This window comes from Lactuca serriola, chromosome 2 (genome assembly GCF_051521515.1).
Source record: "Lactuca serriola cultivar US96UC23 chromosome 2, Lser_US96UC23_V15, whole genome shotgun sequence".
NCBI lineage: Eukaryota > Viridiplantae > Streptophyta > Magnoliopsida > Asterales > Asteraceae > Lactuca > Lactuca serriola.
In genome coordinates this window covers 182980052-182999985 of record NC_136409.1, presented here as the reverse complement: position 1 = coordinate 182999985, position 19934 = coordinate 182980052, and the positions used below count along the sequence as shown (strand labels likewise).

The following is a 19934-nucleotide window of genomic DNA, read 5'->3' as shown; positions in this document are numbered from 1 at the left end:
CATGGTTTTTCGTGCTTGATGCCAAGCAAATTTCCCGTCGAATCCAAACAAATGACCGAATCCTTGGTATAACTACTTTTAATATTATTTAAGTATTAAGTTCAAACGAAGGTATCACCTACTTTTAAACAATATCCATTAAATTGTCGATTATGTTCTAAGAAATGTCTTAACACTTTTATCTTTTTGATAATGGATCGTTGGGATTTTGAAGACCGCATATAAGCATGTAGATTATCCCGTTAATCACGAGGTAATGTTTATTAATCATTAATTAATCATTTTATTAGTTATAAGATTAGATAATCCTTAAAATAATTCCCTACTTACCATGTTTTGCGAAACGACACCGTTATAAGGTTTAGTTCGTTGAGGGTCGTTAATTTTGGACAAAGGGAATAAGGAAACAAATGTTCCGAGTTTGGAGAGAGCTTTTTGCCAAATCTAGGGTTCTTATTTTTAATTTACCCCCATAATCATACCAACAATGTGGAGATCGAGAAACATAGCGACATTGTTTGTGGTGGTGATATTAGGGTTAGCTTCAACACCAATAATCGTAAAGGGGATGAGATTCGATTTGAAAACAGGAGCCACGAAATGCATAACGGAGGACATCAAAATCAATGCAATGACCGTCGGCAAGTATAGCGTCGTCAAGCGTGTCCAAGGTTTCTCTTTGCCTGAATCGGATCGCGTCACTGTCAGGGTCAGTTCCCCACATCATTTTGTTTTTCAAGCGTGGATTGATTCTTAGCTTCGATCAATTTCTGTATGGAAACTAATTAAACCGGGATTAGTAAGCAATTCAGGATTCTAGCTTCTTTATTCTCTTAAATATCTAGCATGTTTGCTTCTTTTAGGGTTTTAAATCAGCTTTTATCTGTGTGAGCCTCATCATTTTTTTGTTTCAACTGTAATGCAAACAAACGAGCGACCATTGCATAAACAGAGTAATTTTGGACAAAACTGCATAGCTGATAGTTGTAAATGTATTATGTGAGGTTCGACCTGTATGCTTAACAGTGAGTTAACAGTATGATATTTCAACAAGAGAATGCAATGGCTATGGAAGTAGGAAAATTTGGAACATTCTCTTGACAATATTATTGTGAAATATGGGATTAGTTGTGTGATATGATATGTGTATATAATATAGGTAACTTCACCGCTTGGGAACAATTATCACTATGCAGATCGAAGAGATTCTGGTAATTTTGCATTCACTGCTGGTGAGGCTGGTGATTACATGGCCTGTTTCTGGGCTGCTAAACAATCTCCACAGAAGACACTGTCAATTGATTTCGAGTGGAAGTCAGGCCTGGCTGCAAAAGACTGGTCTAAAGTCGCTAAAAAAGGCCAGGTTGAAGTAAGTTTTCTTTTCATCTTGCATCTGGTAATTAGAATAGTAGCAGACAAAAATTAATAAACTAGATTAGTGGTAATTGAAACAAAAATTAAATATTTTCTTCTTTTCTCTCTAAATCCTTCCAATTTGGAAGGAAAGTTATTCTTCCATTTCTTTCTCTTGTCCTTCATAAAAACACAATTTTACAAAAATACTCAATGTTTTGAATGTGACAACGATCGTCAATATACAATAATGCTTACTATCAATATTTTGTGCAAAACATAGCGTGACCTTCCTTTTTTGTGTCCCAACACCTCCTTTGAAAAATGGTACATCGGAATGCAGAATTCAGATGATTAATAATCCTACCAAACCTTACTAACAGCAATCAAGTTTTGTAACGGAAAGTAACCATCATAATATTAAATTTTAGATGTGAAGAGAAATGGCTTCGTTCATTTTACTAGTCATTTACATTATATGAAGAGATGTGAAGAGAAACATCATGATATGAAATTTAGATATGGAAAAAAAAATGGCTTCATATATGTTGTGACAGATGATGGAACTTGAGTTGAAGAAATTGTATGATTCAGTCACCACTGTCCACGAGGAGATGTACAATCTTCGAGAGAGGTAAACACTAAACATTAAACATCACAACTCACCTACCTTATTTTTTGTTTCTCCAAAAAGTAAAAACCTAAGCTGCACATGCTTGTGGTGTTGTAGGGAGGAAACGATGCAACATCTAATACGATCAACTAATTCCAAGATGGCAACTTTCAGCTTTTGCTCCCTTGTTGTTTGCTTATCAGTTGCTGCCCTTCAGCTATGGCATTTGAAGTCATTTTTTCAGAGGAAGAAGCTCATTTAATTTACTTACTTTTTCCTCCCTTTTTTTCTTATCATATCATACATTATATTCATTTACTTTTCTTCTTTTATAATGTTTAATTTACAAAACCGTGATACCAGCTCTCCAAATTCAGAAACCTCTGTAAATTATCACAAACTGAAATCATCTCACATCTATGATTCATTCCTTCGTACATGTATTTTTGTGTATATGTCACACACCCCATTTTGCTGAATTCATCACATTATAAGAGTGTTTAAAATATCTTAACATCACAATCCTTTTTAGCATATTATATAATGTTTTACCTGCAAAATCTTTGCAATATTTCAACCTGCATATAAAAAAACCAGTACCTGAATAGATTCATGAATCTTAAACTCATCACATATAAGAAAGAAAAGTGCGAGATTTTGAGTTTTTCAAAGAAAACCAAGAATACAGCAAGATTGCATATTATGTGATTCACATTAGAAGATTCAAGGTGCTGAAATCATACTTTCAAAGATCCAAAAGCTTAAAAGCTTGGGACTTTTATATTAATAAAAACAAAAACCAAACGAAACAATACCAAACCACACACTCAAACGTCAAAGACAGAAACCAGTTGTTTATGATGGCCACCCCTTTATTCATACTAGTGGTAGTAGCTTATGAACCCAACAAACCAAACTTCACTTCAATCTTCATTCATCATAATGCTTGCGGTGGTGGTGCCTATGCTTCTTATTCTCATCATCATCATCATCATCATCATCAGAGTCATTATCTCCCTGCAAATTCATTGCAAATATCAGTCTTTCTCATGTAAAATCTGCATATGATTCTCATTGTTGCAGATGAAATAAATGGGAAAAAGAGAAGAACATGCTGGAATGTTATAAGCTGATGATGCTACTAATGTTTCACAAACGCATAGTCTTCCCATAAATTCCACAAAAAGAGACAATGTAGGATACATCAGCATTAACACTTAGTTCGGGTATTCTAACTCCAAAAGACTTGTTTACATTGATATATAACGTAATGGGATTGAAGTTATTGAAAGAAGTCCTCTACTCAACCAACATACAATAAGATTCATGCTTTACCACCAACCCTTTACCATTTAACAATTCTTTGCCAAATGTCAATTCCATCTAATTAAGCTTCTAAACTAATTTAAGACGAAAACTGATTATAGCAAACACTTGATTTCTAGATCAAAGGCATAACAATGTCAAGGATCTGAGTATACAGGTAAAATCACATGAAATAACATAAATAAAATAGCCATGGTGCAATAGATTTATAGAACTTACATATTTATTACGACCACCATGACCGTGACCTTCATCTTCATCATCGCTTCGCCGACCATAACTAGGTTTAGGGTATTCTTCCTCAGTCTTCCTGCCATACCCGGATCCATACTCAGAAACCGGCTCCTCCTGCCTACGCCCATATCCAGATTCATACTCCGGAGTTGGCTCCTCCTGCCTCCGTCCATACCCAGATCCGTACTCAGAAGTCGGCTCCTCCTGCTTCCTGCCATAACCAGATCCGTACTCAGATGAGGGCTCTTCCTGCCTCCGACCATAACCGGATCCATATTCAGAAGTAGGTTCCTCTTGTCTCCGACCATAACCAGATCCATATTCTGGAGTAGGTTCCTCCTGTCTCCGACCGTAACCAGATTCATATTCAGGAGTAGGTTCCTCCTGCCTCCGACCATAACCAGATCCGTATTCAGGAGTAGGCTCCTCCTGCCTCCGTCCATAACCAGATCCGTACTCAGAAGTGGGCTCTTCGGGACGCCGGCCATACCCAGATCCGTATTCAGAAGAAGGCTCTTCAGGTTTCCGTCCATAGCCAGATCCATACTCGGAAGTAGGCTCCTCAGGCCTACCATAACCAGATCCACCGCCGTGACCTCCACCGTATTGAGGGGTCACAGCAGGGGTATGGCCAGGGCGCGGCTTGCGACGAGCATAGTTCTTGTATTCATTGTCAAGGGCTTCTTCGCCGTAGGCACTTGGCTCGGCGTAGGAGGAATAGTTAGATCTTTCATAGTCGAAGCCGCCGGAGGAAGTTGAGGTGGGAGCGTAGCAAGTTTCCTCGGAAGGAGGGAGAGGACGGCCATAGGTGAGGTGGATGTCGTAGCCTCCTCCGTACGGAGTTGAATCGTAGTCATCAAAGTCATCGACATCGTCGCCGGATTCGTAGTGGTGACCTTTCGGGTAGTAAGACATGATTGGTGGTAAGCGCTTTTGGGGGATTTCGATTTTTCCGTGATCAGATCCAAATCACGACCGACGCTTTTATCAGTGAAATGTAAAAAAAAGTCAGCATACAATAATTGATATTTTATTTTATATTAACTTTTAATTATCATATTTTAAAAGAGTATATTTATTAAACTAATAGCTATGAAGTAGTATTTTTAACAAAATGATCAGTTTCTATTTAGCAAAATAACCGGTTATTTTGGAACATATTATTTTGGAGTGACATAACTTCTCCTTATGTAATTGTGGAGAATCCAAGTTTAAGCTTCCAATACAACTTGTTATGACTAGGGTCGGCCAAAGCCTAGGGCGAGCTGGTCCATGGCCTAGGGCAATAAATTTTTATGGGGCATCAGATTTCCTAAGCTTGTTATTAATATATGATATTTGAGTCTCTTGATTCAAGCAAGTCTGGTTCAAATGAAAAGAAGGCATCAACAACGCGTTAACTCTATACTTAAACATTAGGCGGCAAATCGAAGTTCATTCGGAAGGAACGGCTCTTCAGTCTTCTAAGTATCAGCACACGCCTAATAATTGTTGTTAAAGAAGACGAGGCATTCCGATCAATGGCGCTATGGAGAAAACGAAGCAAACAAATACGGATGATGATTTTCGCCAATAACTTTCTCCTAGGTAACAACATCTGCCTAATAGAAGTTTTCTCTTATAATCCTTGAGCCCCCATCAATATTCTCCAATAATCACGCTTCAAGACGTGAGATGATGTACCGATTTTAGACAATTGAGAAGTTGCAACGACAGACGATGATTTTAGATGCGTAAAATCTCAACTCTCAATGATCTCTCTTTACTCTCGTATATCTTTGTCTCTCGCATGAGCTCACAAGAATTTGGAAGCCTCGGTCTCTCAACCTTTCTCAGTTGAATATTCATTTGAGTAATTTGTGTCAGTTTGTTTCAGTATTTAAATGGTTTTTGCTGATTGCTCTCATAATTTAAAAAAAAGAAAAAAAAAGAAAGTTAGAGTGTTATATTTGAAATTTAATGTCAGATTGGTTGAGGTGGAGATTTTGGTGCTCTAATTTGTAAAATAGCTTGTATACTTTCCTGTTGCCTTAGAGTTTTTGCAATTGGGTTTTAGGCCTTCAATCAGTTTATTTTCACATAAGTTGAAGATACTTTTTGATTTTGTTTCATTGATTGGAGTTTCTTTTAGTGTAAATTGGTCGTTATAATTAACCACTACATATTTGGGGATGCTTACTTAGAGGCTCTCACTACAAATGCTTTAAGTTGCAAGAATGATTGGGGTATGTATTATCATGTTTGAAAAACGAAAAAACACAGGTTATGGTTGTTGGAATAGTGTCTAAGCCCGTAACTATATTTGATATGTACTTGACCCGATTGTGCATGGTCCTTTTGGGTTGCCTTCTCCAAAGCAACTTGACAAGGTAATTTAAGGAGAAAGAGAGAGTATTATGATTTATTAATATATTATAAGAATAATATATTAAAGGAAAAATCATATTTATTTAATTAGTATTGGTCATAAATTAATTAGGAATTAATTTGGTGGTCAAAAGAGACTAATTGAATAAAGGGGTATAAACTGTCAAATGTGTGATAGTTGAGTTTTAGGTTAAGGAAACCTAATGGGCTTAAGGGGGAACGAAATTATGATGGGTATCCATTATATTTTCATCCAAGGCCTTATTCCAGAAGGTTCCATGGGCTGCTTGGTGGCTAAGCTGTCCATTAGGGTTTAGACTGAAACCCTAGTAACCTGTAACTATAAATATGACCCATAGGGCATTGAATTCGGCTACCACTTGATTCTAAGAGATCCCTAGGCCGATTTCTAGCCTCTCTCTCCCTCTCTCATATTGCCTTCTTGTTTGTGGGGTTTGTGAACCATTAGAGGAGTTGCATTTGTGACTCTAAGCTCAAAAAAAGAAGAAAGAGAAGATCTAAGCCAACAATTGAAGAGGTAAACATCTAGATCTGATTCTATATGTTAATTTAGTTGTTTGTATGCTAGATTAGGGTTTTTAAGTCTTGGAATCAAAGCATGTTCAATAGTGAAACCTAGATCCAAGCATTAGGGTTTGCATGAGCACATAGGAATGTTTCTTATGCCTAAAACCCATCAGTGGTATCAGAGCCTTGATTGGTTTCAGTTGTATGTGATGCTTAACTGCTTTATTTGCTGAAAATCGAGTTTTTGGCCCCTGCCCGACTCAACTCGGCGAGTCAGTATCTGGACTCGGCGAGTTGACCCCTACTCGGCGAGTCCAGGTCTGACTCGGCGAGTCAGTTCGTCAGGCAGAGGGATTTTCGGGTTTTGGCTGCTGTTTTGACTTGGACTTGATGCTTAATTTGTTTTATGAAGTTAAAATCTGAATTTTATCTTAATTAAGTGTTTATCCTTGCCAAAAGAATAGATAATTTCAAATCTTTTAAATATTAGTTGTTTATGTGATAAATATGGATTATTAAAATTATTTGGTAATTATCTAATGACTAAAATCAAGATTAGGTCAAATATAGATAATTATGAAATTAATTGGTCAATTTGAATTATTCGTTATTTGATCACTTGTGTTTTGAAAAGTTCAATTCTTGCCCTCAAGTTTTGAAATTTGAATTCATGATTAAAAGTTTAATTTTGAGTAATCTTAATTTCAAACCCTTAGAATTTTACAAGTTTAAAATTCAACCCTATACTATTATATATTATTACAAGCTTAATTAATATATATATATATATATATATATATATATATATATATATATATATATGTATGTATAACTTAAAATGCTAGTCTTACCGTTAGTAGGCCTCATTCACGAAGTCGGTCTATCAGGTGGGTATAAGGTTGCTGCCTATAAAATGGCGCTTAATGGGTGTACACTCACACCTACCGCTTGCTTGACTGGTGGAGGGTCGTTAGCCGAACGGGTAGGATAGGGCAACCCTCTCCTCATTAAAAGTATAATGTTGATCATAAAGTAACTACATGTTTTACAAATTCCCATTCCTAGTTACTTTAGGGTAAAATGTGAAAATGATGTTAATCCATGGAATTACACTTCGTACCCTTGTCAAACGTTGATGGAGCGTGTGTGGTTAACCGGCACATCAATTTGGGGATGACATTGGTAGCGAAGGGTGACTCGATGTTTGTCATAGATCAATGGAGCGTGTGTGGTTTACCGGCACATTAATTAGGTGATAGAGACATTGAGTGCACCACGTTGATTCGCACGGTTATTCACAAATTTGTTTGCGATCCTCGGCATCCCAGTCACAAATTTGAAATGCATATCGAGATTTAAACATGCCATTGAAAAGTTCAATGAATCTCAAAGATCTAGGAGTTTTCAATACATTTAAAACCTAAATTGCTTTTTCGTTTTTCATGGTGAGAATTAGTGAATCGTCATTCACTTACCTTCAAATTATTTTCTTTTAGAGTACGACATCCCTTTCTAAGTTGTAAATAATGTTGTTGGATCCTAGCCCTAATTTCTCATTTGGGTGTTTAATTAGGGATTCATTTCTAATCAAACTTTGTTCCCTTCTTTTTTAGATGTCTGCAAACAACAACAACAACGCTTCTGTGTCATTCTCGTTGATGAACTTGTGTCAGAAAGTGACATTTGATGGTTCAAACTTCAACGAGTGGATGAGGTATATCCGCATGATCACACGCTAGGAGGACAAAGAATATGTCCTCGATGAAAAGCTTGAGAAGATCATCCCAGATGTTGCTACTCCTGAGGAATTAGCCGCCTTTGAGGCCCATGAGTGTGATGCCACGAAAGTTCACTGCATCATGCTGGCCACCATGAACCTCGAACTCCAAAAGTCCTATGAGGACATGTACCCATATGAAATGCATCAGGATTTGTTGGACAGGTATCACCAGAGCGCGAGGCAAGAGCGCTATGAGATCATTACTAACATGATCACCGCTAAGATGGGGAGTGGAGAATCCCTAACCTCTCATTTGCAGAGAATGCAGAGGTATGTTGATCGTCTTCTCAAACTTAATGTTAAGTTGGATGATGTAACGCCTGTGTTTCCGGGCTTGCCATTTTTAGCAATGTAATAGTCTAGGTTAACCTCTGTAACCCGTTTTGAAATAATAAGATTGTATTATTTAAGTATTATGTGTTTTGTGCTTAATTGCTTAATTATGTGGTTTGATTAATTAAGAATAAAAATAAGCGTCAAAATTTAAGTGTAAAATAAACTTAATATCTTTGAATAATGTTGTAGTAGTTGAAACGAGGTTTCCGAATATATATAGAACGCCCAAATCTGACTTCGTATGAGGAAGTTATGATTTATCGAAGTTTCGGCTTAGCGGGGTGCAGCCTGTTTTACTCGATTTGAGATCGAGGGGTTTTTAGCCGAAGCAATCTAAATGAGAATCGAAGATCTCATTGTTGGTATTGAAACGATAAAAAGTTAGGCGAGAACGGACGTCAAACGAAGAAGTTATGAATTTATAACGAAAGTTTCTGTCCCGGCCTATTAAAAATAATTAATAAAAATAAAGTCAAAATTAGCCGACGGAGTCTAAACGAAAGTCGTAGAGCGTGGTCTCACCTTCGCGTGGATATAAAGAACGTCGAAAACGGAGTTCGTATGAAGAAGTTATGAATTTCCGAAGTTTATTAATCATTTTGTATTTAAATTTAAATCAAAATTCGGAAGCATTATCCGAAGGAGTCACCGATCTGATCCGAGGTACGCCCCGCGTACTCGAGTACGCCCCGCGTACTCCGAGGGATGTCGACACTAGCACTCGAGCACTTCGGATACGTAAGCAATGACGTTTTGGGCAGTACGCCCCGCGTAACGCAGTACGCCCCGCGTACTCCGAGGCTCCAGCCTCTATATAAAGGAATCCGAAGACAGCCTTATGTCTTGTTCATTTTCTTCTCTTCTCTCTAGTCTTTTGCATCGTTTTTCGTGCCGAAGCTATCCCGAAGTCCCGGTATCATACTCTAGCCCCGAGGCAAGTCCCGAGATCCCGAAGATCCCGAAAAGTGCGGTTCCCGAGTCGAAGCTCTGCCCGCGAGAAGTTCGATTTTTGAGAAGATCTTCCAGATCTGCTGTGGAATACTACTTTTATAAGCCGTAGTGCTGTCCGATCATCTTCTGATCAAGTGAGTGTGTAGTTATTTTCTTCTAATACAATAATACGAAGTATTTTATATAAAAATACGTGCTATGTGTATATATTTGGTTGTGTTATGTGTGAATGTGTATTCACTCTCTTCTATCTTATAGATCTGCTTATTTCTTTATGAGATATGTGTTATGTGTGTGTGTGCCTCATCTGTTATGTGATATATGTGTTGATTAAAGCATGCTATACAGGTTTTCTTTAAACTATGTATACAAATGTATATTTTTATCTACTAATATGTTGGGTAGAACATGGGTAGACAGTTGGTGTGTAATAAACAGATGAGAGGCCTCGTTGTTGTTTGATTGAGTCATCTAGCGGAGTTTAGATGACGACCACTGGCTATTCTAGACAGTCTTGTGGAAACATTAGCAGGTTCGCCACCTGTAGGTGTTAATGAACTTGGGTGTTCATTCGCTGTACTCCATCCCCCTCATGGTTGCCTTATTTGACTTATATTGCTGAGGTACCCCCGAAGCATGTGTTGTCACCCCGATGAAATATTCTTAGACTAAGTCCCTTATGTTAGTTGTTTTAGGGACATTAAAGTGAGAATAACGGGAATGGGTAATTGGGTTATTGTTGGTTGGTGAAAAATTAAATATGATATTTATTGTGGGTTGAAAACCCTATATGCTCACCAGGCTCCCAAGCCTGACCCACTCAGTTTTAAATTGTATTACAGGTAGTGGCGGAAGGGCATGAGATGGATGAACCATCAAGTTGTTTTGTTTACAAGTCTGCATATGTTTATATTTGTTATATGACTTGTAATGTATTCGTTTATGCTTATTGGTCTGTATCGGAACATGACACCCCGAGTTTTGATTATAATGAAAATACATTTCTTTTATGAAATGCTTCGATAAACAATGTTTTATCATGTTTTGTTTTTGGGAACAAATTCCGCAACTCTTTCAAATCAAAAGGATTTACTCTGAAAATATTTAAAAGCATAAATGAAAATCGGTCTTTTCTGGCCGAGATTTTGGGGATGTCACATTTGGTATCAGAGCATTAGTTTAAGCGAACTAGGAATTTGTTGGATTTCTAGACTTAAACTTAGAATGCTAAGTGAAGTTTTGAGATGTGTGTCTGTTGGGATTTAGACACGAGCACTAGTTTATTTTAGGAAAGTTGCCTAAAATGCTTTATGTGCTAAATGTTATATGTTGCCATATATGATATTATTTGTTCGGATCTATGGTCTGTTGCCGACCGGATCTAGAAACCTTATGTGTGTAGGATTCTAAGCGTACATCTACGATATTAGAACTAGCATGTAAACGTTTCGGAGTGATAAGGATGATTTGAATATCCATCATGATTGAGGATCTAATCTCACCTTATTCGGTGTGTAGATCAAAATGGTGAGAACAAGAAGTGGAGTTGGAAATGCTGACGAAAACAGGAATCAACCACCAGTGATTGAGCCAATACCTGTCGTAGCAGCAGCACCTGAGCCAATAACCATGGCTGGTGTGCAATTGATGATTCAGACGATGTTGGATCGTCAGATGGATGAAACTAGACGGTTGCTTCAACAAAATCGTGAAGAACTGTCGATTCGTGTGGAAGAGCCTGAATTAAATGAAGGGCACTCGGAAGGTGGAAACTTCAGTGGGTCTATTGGTCCAGCCAACCCACCGATAGTTAGGCAAGATAACCATGAAGGAAGGAATGATGGAATGGGATGCAAGTACAAGGACTTTTTGACTTGTAAACCATCGACCTTCAATGGAAAGGAGGATCCGATTGGGGTTATGGATTGGATCTCCGAAATGGAGCTAGCCTTCATGACGTGTGGCTGCAGAGGTAAGTTGCAAACTATCTATGCCGTGCGTCAATTTCGAGGTGGAGCTGTTCGTTGGTGGAACACTCTAGGGAAGACTTTGAGCCCTAATGAGCCACTGCAATTGTCATGGGCAGAGTTCTTGGTGCAGTTTAAGCGCAAGTTCTGCTCGGCTCAAAATCTGTTGGAGTTGGAGAATAAGTTTTTGACATTTACGAAGGGTAGCATGTCAGTGGATGAGTACACCAATAACTTCACCGATAAGATGGAGTTTGCCTTGCGTATCGTTCCAGACGAGCTGACAAAGGTGGATCGGTATGCGAAAGGACTTCCATGGGAGTACGAGGTGCCGGTACGTCAGGCACTTACTCTAGAGGCAGCTATCTGGGCTGCCAAGTATGTGGAGAACATGATAAAGGGAAGAACCACCGACAAGGTTGAGGTTGGTGAGAAAAGAAAGTTTGAGGGAACATCTGGTTCCGGTAAAAGAAGCAAATTTTCGAAATCTGATTCGAAAAAGTTTGGAGGAAAAGGAGGCGAAGCGAAGTGGTGTGATAAGTGTAAGAAAAAGCACTTTGGGAAATGTAGCGAGGATGTGACCTGCTACAAGTGTGGGAAGGTGGGACATTTTGCCAATGAATGTCCGAACAACAAAAGGATGTGTTTTGGTTGTAATGAAGAGGGGCATATTTTGAAAGACTGTCCGAAGAAGAAGGAGGCAGCTAGGCCCAACATTCCACCAAAGCCGAAGGCGAGAGCCTTCCAGATGACACTTGAGGCTGCTAAAGATGAAGCTGATGTCGCTTCAGGTACCTTTCTCGTAAACGAATTACCTGCTCATATATTGTTTGATTCTGGAGCCAACTACTCCTTTATTTCGCATGAGTTTGGTAGAAAGCTAGCTTTGCCTGTTGATAGACTAAATAATGCTTTATTAGTCGAAGTAGCTAGTGGCAAGTTTGTACCTGTTAGCCATCGTATGAAAAACGTCTTGATCGACCTTAATGGGAATAAGTTTCTCGAGGAATTATTGCCTATCGAACTAAATGGTTTCGACATCGTGTTGGGAATGGATTGGCTTAGCGCCAATGATGCCGAAATTTTGTGCAAGAAGAAGATGGTTAAAGTAAACCCGCCTGGGAAAGATTCGTTTATGGTGTATGGGGACAAACGCAGAGTGAATTCTGGAATCATTTCTCTAATGAAAGCCAGAAAGTGTTTGACCAAGGGATGTACATCATATTTAGCATTTGTGATTGATGCTAAGAAGGAAAAGAAGGTGATGCAGAGCATTCCAGTGGTGTGTGATTTTCCGGAAGTGTTCCCCGAGGATCTTCCTGGATTACCACCTGATAAACAAGTGGAGTTCAGAATAGACTTGTTACCAGGAACCACGCCAATAGCAAAAGCACCTTATCGATTAGCACCGACGGAGATGAAGGAGCTGATGATGCAACTTCAGGAGTTGTTGGACAAAGGTTTCATTAGACCTAGTTCATCGCCCTGGGGAGCTCCGGTGTTATTTGTAAAGAAGAAAGATGGAAGTATGAGAATGTGCATCGATTACAGAGAGCTGAACAAGGCAACAATAAAGAATAGATATCCGTTGCCGAGGATTGATGACCTGTTTGATCAATTGCAAGGTTCGAGCTATTTCTCGAAGATCGATCTTAGGTCAGGATATCATCAGCTAAAAGTAAGAGAGCAAGATATCGAGAAGACTGCATTCAGAACTAGATATGGACACTACGAGTTCTTGGTTATGTCGTTTGGACTAACCAATGCTCCAGCAGCGTTCATGGATTTGATGAATAGGGTTTGTAATCCTTTCCTTGATAAATCCGTGATAGTGTTCATAGACGACATTCTGATCTACTCGAAAAGCCAGGAAGAGCATGGCAGACACTTGCGAGAAGTGTTAGAAGTTTTGAAGAAGGAGAAGCTTTATGCGAAGTTCTCCAAATGTGATTTTTGGATTCGTGAGGTCCAATTCTTGGGTCACGTGGTCAACCAAGAAGGGATAATGGTTGATCCAGCGAAGATCGAAGCTGTGATGAAGTGGGAACAACCGCAAAGTCCCACGGAGATTCGAAGCTTTTTAGGATTAGCCGGATATTACCGAAGGTTTATCCAAGGCTTTTCTTCGATTGCTACTCCATTGACAGCTTTGACCCACAAAGGAGCTACTTATGCTTGGAGTGAGAAGCATCAAGAAGCATTCGAGAAGTTAAAGAAGAAGCTATGCGAGGCACCGATACTTTCTCTACCCGATGGAGTTGAAGACTTCGCTGTTTATAGCGATGCGTCTGGTGTTGGATTGGGTTGTGTTTTGACCCAAAGAGAAAAGGTGATAGCATATGCGTCTCGACAGTTGAAAGAGCATGAAAAGAATTACCCGACTCATGATTTGGAGTTGGCAGCGGTAGTTTTCGCTCTAAAAATATGGAGGCATTACCTCTATGGCACGAAGTGCAAACTTTTCACTGATCATAAGAGTCTCCAATACCTCTTTAATCAGAAAGAATTGAATATGAGGCAACGACGCTGGCTAGAATTACTTAAAGACTACGACTGCGAGATACTTTACCACCCCGGTAAAGCTAATGTTGTTGCTGATGCTCTCAGTCGGAAAGTCAATCTTGAAAGGAAGAGGCCAAGAGCGTTGAGAATTGAAGTTGTCTCGACTATTGTGGAAAGTATAAGGAAAGCTCAAGAGGAAGCTTCTGAGAAAAATGACCGAAAGGAGGAACGTTTGGGTAAAACGTTGGTGTTTGGTACTAACGGTCATGGACTGAAGGTATTCCAAGATCGTATTTGGGTACCTAAGTCAGGAGGAATTAGGGATCTTTTGATGGAAGAAGCTCACAAAACCATGTACTCAATTCATCCTGGTAGCACTAAAATGTATAGGGACCTGAAACCCTACTACTGGTGGCCGACGATGAAGCTTGATGTTGCAAAGTATGTGGCCGAGTGTGTGACTTGTGCGAGAGTCAAGACACAACATCAGAAACCGTACGGGAGTTTAGAACCTTTGCCTGTGCCTATGGGTAAGTGGGAAGACATTGCTATGGATTTTGTCACTAAACTGCCCAGAACAAAGAATGGTCACGACATGATTTGGGTGGTCGTTGATCGATTCACTAAGAGTGCACACTTCATAGCAGCCAACGAGAAATGGTCTATGGAAAAGCTTGCGAATTCTTACGTAAGGGAAATTGTGAGGCTTCACGGTGTTCCGTTAACGATTGTATCGGATCGTGATAGCCGTTTCACCTCAAGGTTTTGGAAAAGTCTACAAGAGGAAATGGGTACCAAGTTATGTTTAAGCACAGCTTACCATCCGCAGACTGATGGTCAGAGTGAAAGAACAATACAAACACTTGAAGATATGCTGAGAGCATGTACCTTGGAATTCCTAGGTAATTGGGATGAACATTTACCGTTGGTAGAATTTTCCTATAATAATAGTTTTCACTCGAGCATTAAGATGGCACCTTATGAAGCTTTGTATGGACAGAAGTGTCGTACGCCGTCTTGTTGGCTTGAGGCTGGGGAAAAGCAGTTTATGGGACCGGAGATGGTTCATCAAACTGCTGAAAAGTTGAAAATAATTAGGGAAAGAATGTTAGCAGCTCAAGATCGTCAAAAGAGCTATGCTGACAAGAAGCGAAGACCGATGACTTTTGAGGTTGGAGATTCGGTTTTGCTTAAAGTCTCGCCGTGGAAGGGACTTATAAGATTTGGTAAAAGGGGAAAGTTGAGTCCAAGGTTTATTGGACCTTTTAAAGTTCTTCAGAGGGTTGGGAACCAAGCTTACAAGCTCGAATTACCCGAAGAACTGAATGGAATTCACAACACCTTTCATGTGTGTTATTTGAGGAAGTTCACGGGAGAAGTTCCCGATATAATTCCAATTTCTGAATTGAGAATTGATGAGAACAAAAGGTTGATTGAAGAACCAGAGGCAATTGTTGACCGAAAGACTAAGAAGTTGCGACGCAAAATGGTTGGGTTAGTGCTTGTCCGATGGAAACACACGAATGGGCCGAATCTCACCTGGGAGACGGAGAGTGACATGATGGGTCGCTATCCGCATTTGTTTGTTGATGTGTGATTCCGGGGACGGAATCATTCTAAGGTGGAGAGAATTGTAACGCCTGTGTTTCCGGGCTTGCCATTTTTAGCAATGTAATAGTCTAGGTTAACCTCTGTAACCCGTTTTGAAATAATAAGATTGTATTATTTAAGTATTATGTGTTTTGTGCTTAATTGCTTAATTATGTGGTTTGATTAATTAAGAATAAAAATAAGCGTCAAAATTTAAGTGTAAAATAAACTTAATATCTTTGAATAATGTTGTAGTAGTTGAAACGAGGTTTCCGAATATATATAGAACGCCCAAATCTGACTTCGTATGAGGAAGTTATGATTTATCGAAGTTTCGGCTTAGCGGGGTGCAGCCTGTTTTACTCGATTTGAGATCGAGGGGTTTTTAGCCGAAGCAATCTAAATGAGAATCGAAGATCTCATTGTTGGTATTGAAACGATAAAAAGTTAGGCGAGAACGGACGTCAAACGAAGAAGTTATGAATTTATAACGAAAGTTTCTGTCCCGGCCTATTAAAAATAATTAATAAAAATAAAGTCAAAATTAGCCGACGGAGTCTAAACGAAAGTCGTAGAGCGTGGTCTCACCTTCGCGTGGATATAAAGAACGTCGAAAACGGAGTTCGTATGAAGAAGTTATGAATTTCCGAAGTTTATTAATCATTTTGTATTTAAATTTAAATCAAAATTCGGAAGCATTATCCGAAGGAGTCACCGATCTGATCCGAGGTACGCCCCGCGTACTCGAGTACGCCCCGCGTACTCCGAGGGATGTCGACACTAGCACTCGAGCACTTCGGATACGTAAGCAATGACGTTTTGGGCAGTACGCCCCGCGTAACGCAGTACGCCCCGCGTACTCCGAGGCTCCAGCCTCTATATAAAGGAATCCGAAGACAGCCTTATGTCTTGTTCATTTTCTTCTCTTCTCTCTAGTCTTTTGCATCGTTTTTCGTGCCGAAGCTATCCCGAAGTCCCGGTATCATACTCTAGCCCCGAGGCAAGTCCCGAGATCCCGAAGATCCCGAAAAGTGCGGTTCCCGAGTCGAAGCTCTGCCCGCGAGAAGTTCGATTTTTGAGAAGATCTTCCAGATCTGCTGTGGAATACTACTTTTATAAGCCGTAGTGCTGTCCGATCATCTTCTGATCAAGTGAGTGTGTAGTTATTTTCTTCTAATACAATAATACGAAGTATTTTATATAAAAATACGTGCTATGTGTATATATTTGGTTGTGTTATGTGTGAATGTGTATTCACTCTCTTCTATCTTATAGATCTGCTTATTTCTTTATGAGATATGTGTTATGTGTGTGTGTGCCTCATCTGTTATGTGATATATGTGTTGATTAAAGCATGCTATACAGGTTTTCTTTAAACTATGTATACAAATGTATATTTTTATCTACTAATATGTTGGGTAGAACATGGGTAGACAGTTGGTGTGTAATAAACAGATGAGAGGCCTCGTTGTTGTTTGATTGAGTCATCTAGCGGAGTTTAGATGACGACCACTGGCTATTCTAGACAGTCTTGTGGAAACATTAGCAGGTTCGCCACCTGTAGGTGTTAATGAACTTGGGTGTTCATTCGCTGTACTCCATCCCCCTCATGGTTGCCTTATTTGACTTATATTGCTGAGGTACCCCCGAAGCATGTGTTGTCACCCCGATGAAATATTCTTAGACTAAGTCCCTTATGTTAGTTGTTTTAGGGACATTAAAGTGAGAATAACGGGAATGGGTAATTGGGTTATTGTTGGTTGGTGAAAAATTAAATATGATATTTATTGTGGGTTGAAAACCCTATATGCTCACCAGGCTCCCAAGCCTGACCCACTCAGTTTTAAATTGTATTACAGGTAGTGGCGGAAGGGCATGAGATGGATGAACCATCAAGTTGTTTTGTTTACAAGTCTGCATATGTTTATATTTGTTATATGACTTGTAATGTATTCGTTTATGCTTATTGGTCTGTATCGGAACATGACACCCCGAGTTTTGATTATAATGAAAATACATTTCTTTTATGAAATGCTTCGATAAACAATGTTTTATCATGTTTTGTTTTTGGGAACAAATTCCGCAACTCTTTCAAATCAAAAGGATTTACTCTGAAAATATTTAAAAGCATAAATGAAAATCGGTCTTTTCTGGCCGAGATTTTGGGGATGTCACAGATGAGGATTTGGCTATCGACATAATCCTCCACTCCTTGCCCTCCTGCTACAATCAGTTCAGGATGACCTACCATATGAACAAAGAGGAGGTCTCCTTGAGCAAGCTCCAAGGACTCTTGAGGACTGCTGAGAGCAACCTCAAAGACAAATCCGTTGCACCGTCCCCTGCTGTGGCCGCTCCTGTGATGGAAATAGGTCAAGGAAAGGGCAAAAAGAGGAAGGCTCCATGTAAGAGCCACCATAAGGGGAAACCCCGTGATGGTTCGTCCTCAAGTGGGACCAAAGCTGGCCCTACTAAGCCCTCTTCCGATCCAAAAGAAGCAGAGTGCTTCTATTGCCACCAAAAGGGCCACTGGAAGCGAAGCTGCCCACAATATCTGTAGGACATAAGAGATGGGAAGATCAAGCCCACTTTTGCAGGTATGTATTCTATTAAATCTAATAACTCATCATTTGCTACTTCATGGGTTCTTGATACAGGGTGTGGTTACCACATTTGTTCTGATATGCAGGGCCTAAAAAGAACTAGGGAGATGGAACATGGGAAGATGAACCTGATTATGGGAAACAGAAGATCGTCGCTTGTGACCAGAGTCGGTGTTTATTCTTTAGTGTTAAATAATGGGTTAGGGATAGATTTAGAGAATTGCTGTTATGCGCCAGATATGGCGAGAAACATTATTTCTTTTCACGGGTTGTTTAGACAAGGTTTCAGATATTCTTTTGATAATAGTAATGGTTCTATTAACGTTTATTTGAATGGTGTCTTTTATTTCAATGCATTACCTTGTAATGGGATTTATGAATCTGTGATGATTGTTGATAATTTAGGAAATAATGTTTTGAATATTGATTTGTCTACTAGTCTAGACAAAGCATGCTTGTGGCATTGTCGCCTTGGCCATGTCAACAAGAAACGCATAGCCCAACTCCAAAAGGATGGAGTGTTGGAGTCATTCGACCTTAGGGACGATGACACGTGTGAATCTTGTTTACTTGAGAAGATGACCAAGTCACCCTTTACTGGCACTTGTGAAAGGGGTGAGGGTTTATTGGATCTCATACACACCGATGTATGCGGGCCCTTTAGATCCACCACAAGGGATGCTTGCCGCTTCTACGTGACTTTTACAGATGATTATAGCAGATATGGATTTATCTACTTAATCAAGCAAAAGTCGGAAACCTTTGAAAAGTTCAAAGAGTTTAAGAATGAAGTGGAGAATCAGCTGGGCAGGAAAATCAAGATGCTTCGGTCAGACCGAGGAGGAGAGTACCTAAGTCTTGAATTTCACGACTATCTAAAAGAATGCGGAATCGTTTCGCAATTGACGCCTCCGAGGACGCCACAATTGAATGGTGTGGCTGAGAGACGTAATCGGACCTTGTTGGACATGGTTCGTTCTATGATGAGTCGGACTTCGTTACCAATAGCTTTCTGGGGGTATGCCTTAGAGACTGCCGCCCACATACTTAACTTAGTTTCCACCAAGAAGGTTTCCAAAACTCCTCACGAGATGTGGACAGGGAAGGCTCCCTCGTTGGCACATATCAAGGTCTGGGGTTGCGAGGCTTTCGTAAGACGAGAGACTCACGACAAACTAGAACCTCGTAGTGAGAAGTGTTATTTCATCGGCTATCCGTAGAAGTCTTTTGGCTACCTTTTCTATAGACCGAGTGACAATGTTGTCTTCGTTGCTAGAAGAGGAGTTTTCCGATAAAGGGAATTGATAAGCCAAGAAGACAGTGAGAGGCAAATTGAACTTGAAGAAATTCAAAAAGCGATGAAGGAACCTCTGACACTGGCACTCAACTTGAGGAGGAAATTCCTGTTGAACCTATTGACGAGTCCTTACCTCTTCGACGTTCCACTAGGGCTAGTGTTCCACCCCAGTTTTATGGTTTTCATATTACTACTGAAGGGGATACATTTATTAGTGATAGTAGTAAATTTGGATGAACCTAGTAGCTATAAGGAAGCCATGGCAGGCCCAGAGTCTGCAAAATGGAAAGAGGCGATGGACAGCGAGATTCAGTCCATGTACGACAACCAAGTTTGGAATTTGGTTGATAATGTATCGGGTCGTAAGACAGTCGGGTGCAAGTGGATCTTCAAGAAGAAGACGGACATGGATGGGAAAATGCATACTTATAAAGCGCAATTGGTTGCGAAGGGCTTTACTCAAACTCCCGGAGTTGACTATGATGAG

General features: G+C 39.7%; 2 protein-coding genes across 2 annotated transcripts; one reads left to right on the top strand and one right to left on the bottom strand.

Moving 5' to 3' along the window:
* Positions 1-399: 399 nt before the first annotated feature.
* Positions 400-2979, top strand: LOC145087667 (transmembrane emp24 domain-containing protein p24delta9-like). Its single transcript, XM_079025681.1, has 4 exons — positions 400-709; positions 1160-1369; positions 1911-1987; positions 2084-2979. Exons 1-4 carry the CDS (start codon positions 488-490, stop codon positions 2226-2228), a joined length of 654 nt encoding a protein of 217 aa, XP_078881807.1. The 5' UTR covers positions 400-487; the 3' UTR covers positions 2229-2979.
* Positions 2650-4504, bottom strand: LOC145087666 (uncharacterized). Its single transcript, XM_079025680.1, has 2 exons — positions 3512-4504; positions 2650-2983 (listed from the first exon to the last, which is right to left on the bottom strand). Exons 1-2 carry the CDS (start codon positions 4439-4441, stop codon positions 2897-2899), a joined length of 1017 nt encoding a protein of 338 aa, XP_078881806.1. The 5' UTR covers positions 4442-4504; the 3' UTR covers positions 2650-2896.
* Positions 4505-19934: the final 15430 nt, after the last annotated feature.

Coding starts and splice junctions, on each gene's coding strand:
- LOC145087666 (XM_079025680.1), bottom strand. CDS start 4,441: ATGTCTTACTACCCGAAAGGTCACCACTACGAATCCGGCGACGATGTC. Junction 2,984..3,511: donor ATGGTGGTCGTAATAAATAT/GTAAGTTCTATA, acceptor ATGAATTTGCAG/GGAGATAATGACTCTGATGA.
- LOC145087667 (XM_079025681.1), top strand. CDS start 488: ATGTGGAGATCGAGAAACATAGCGACATTGTTTGTGGTGGTGATATTA. Junction 710..1,159: donor CGGATCGCGTCACTGTCAGG/GTCAGTTCCCCA, acceptor TATATAATATAG/GTAACTTCACCGCTTGGGAA. Junction 1,370..1,910: donor CTAAAAAAGGCCAGGTTGAA/GTAAGTTTTCTT, acceptor ATGTTGTGACAG/ATGATGGAACTTGAGTTGAA.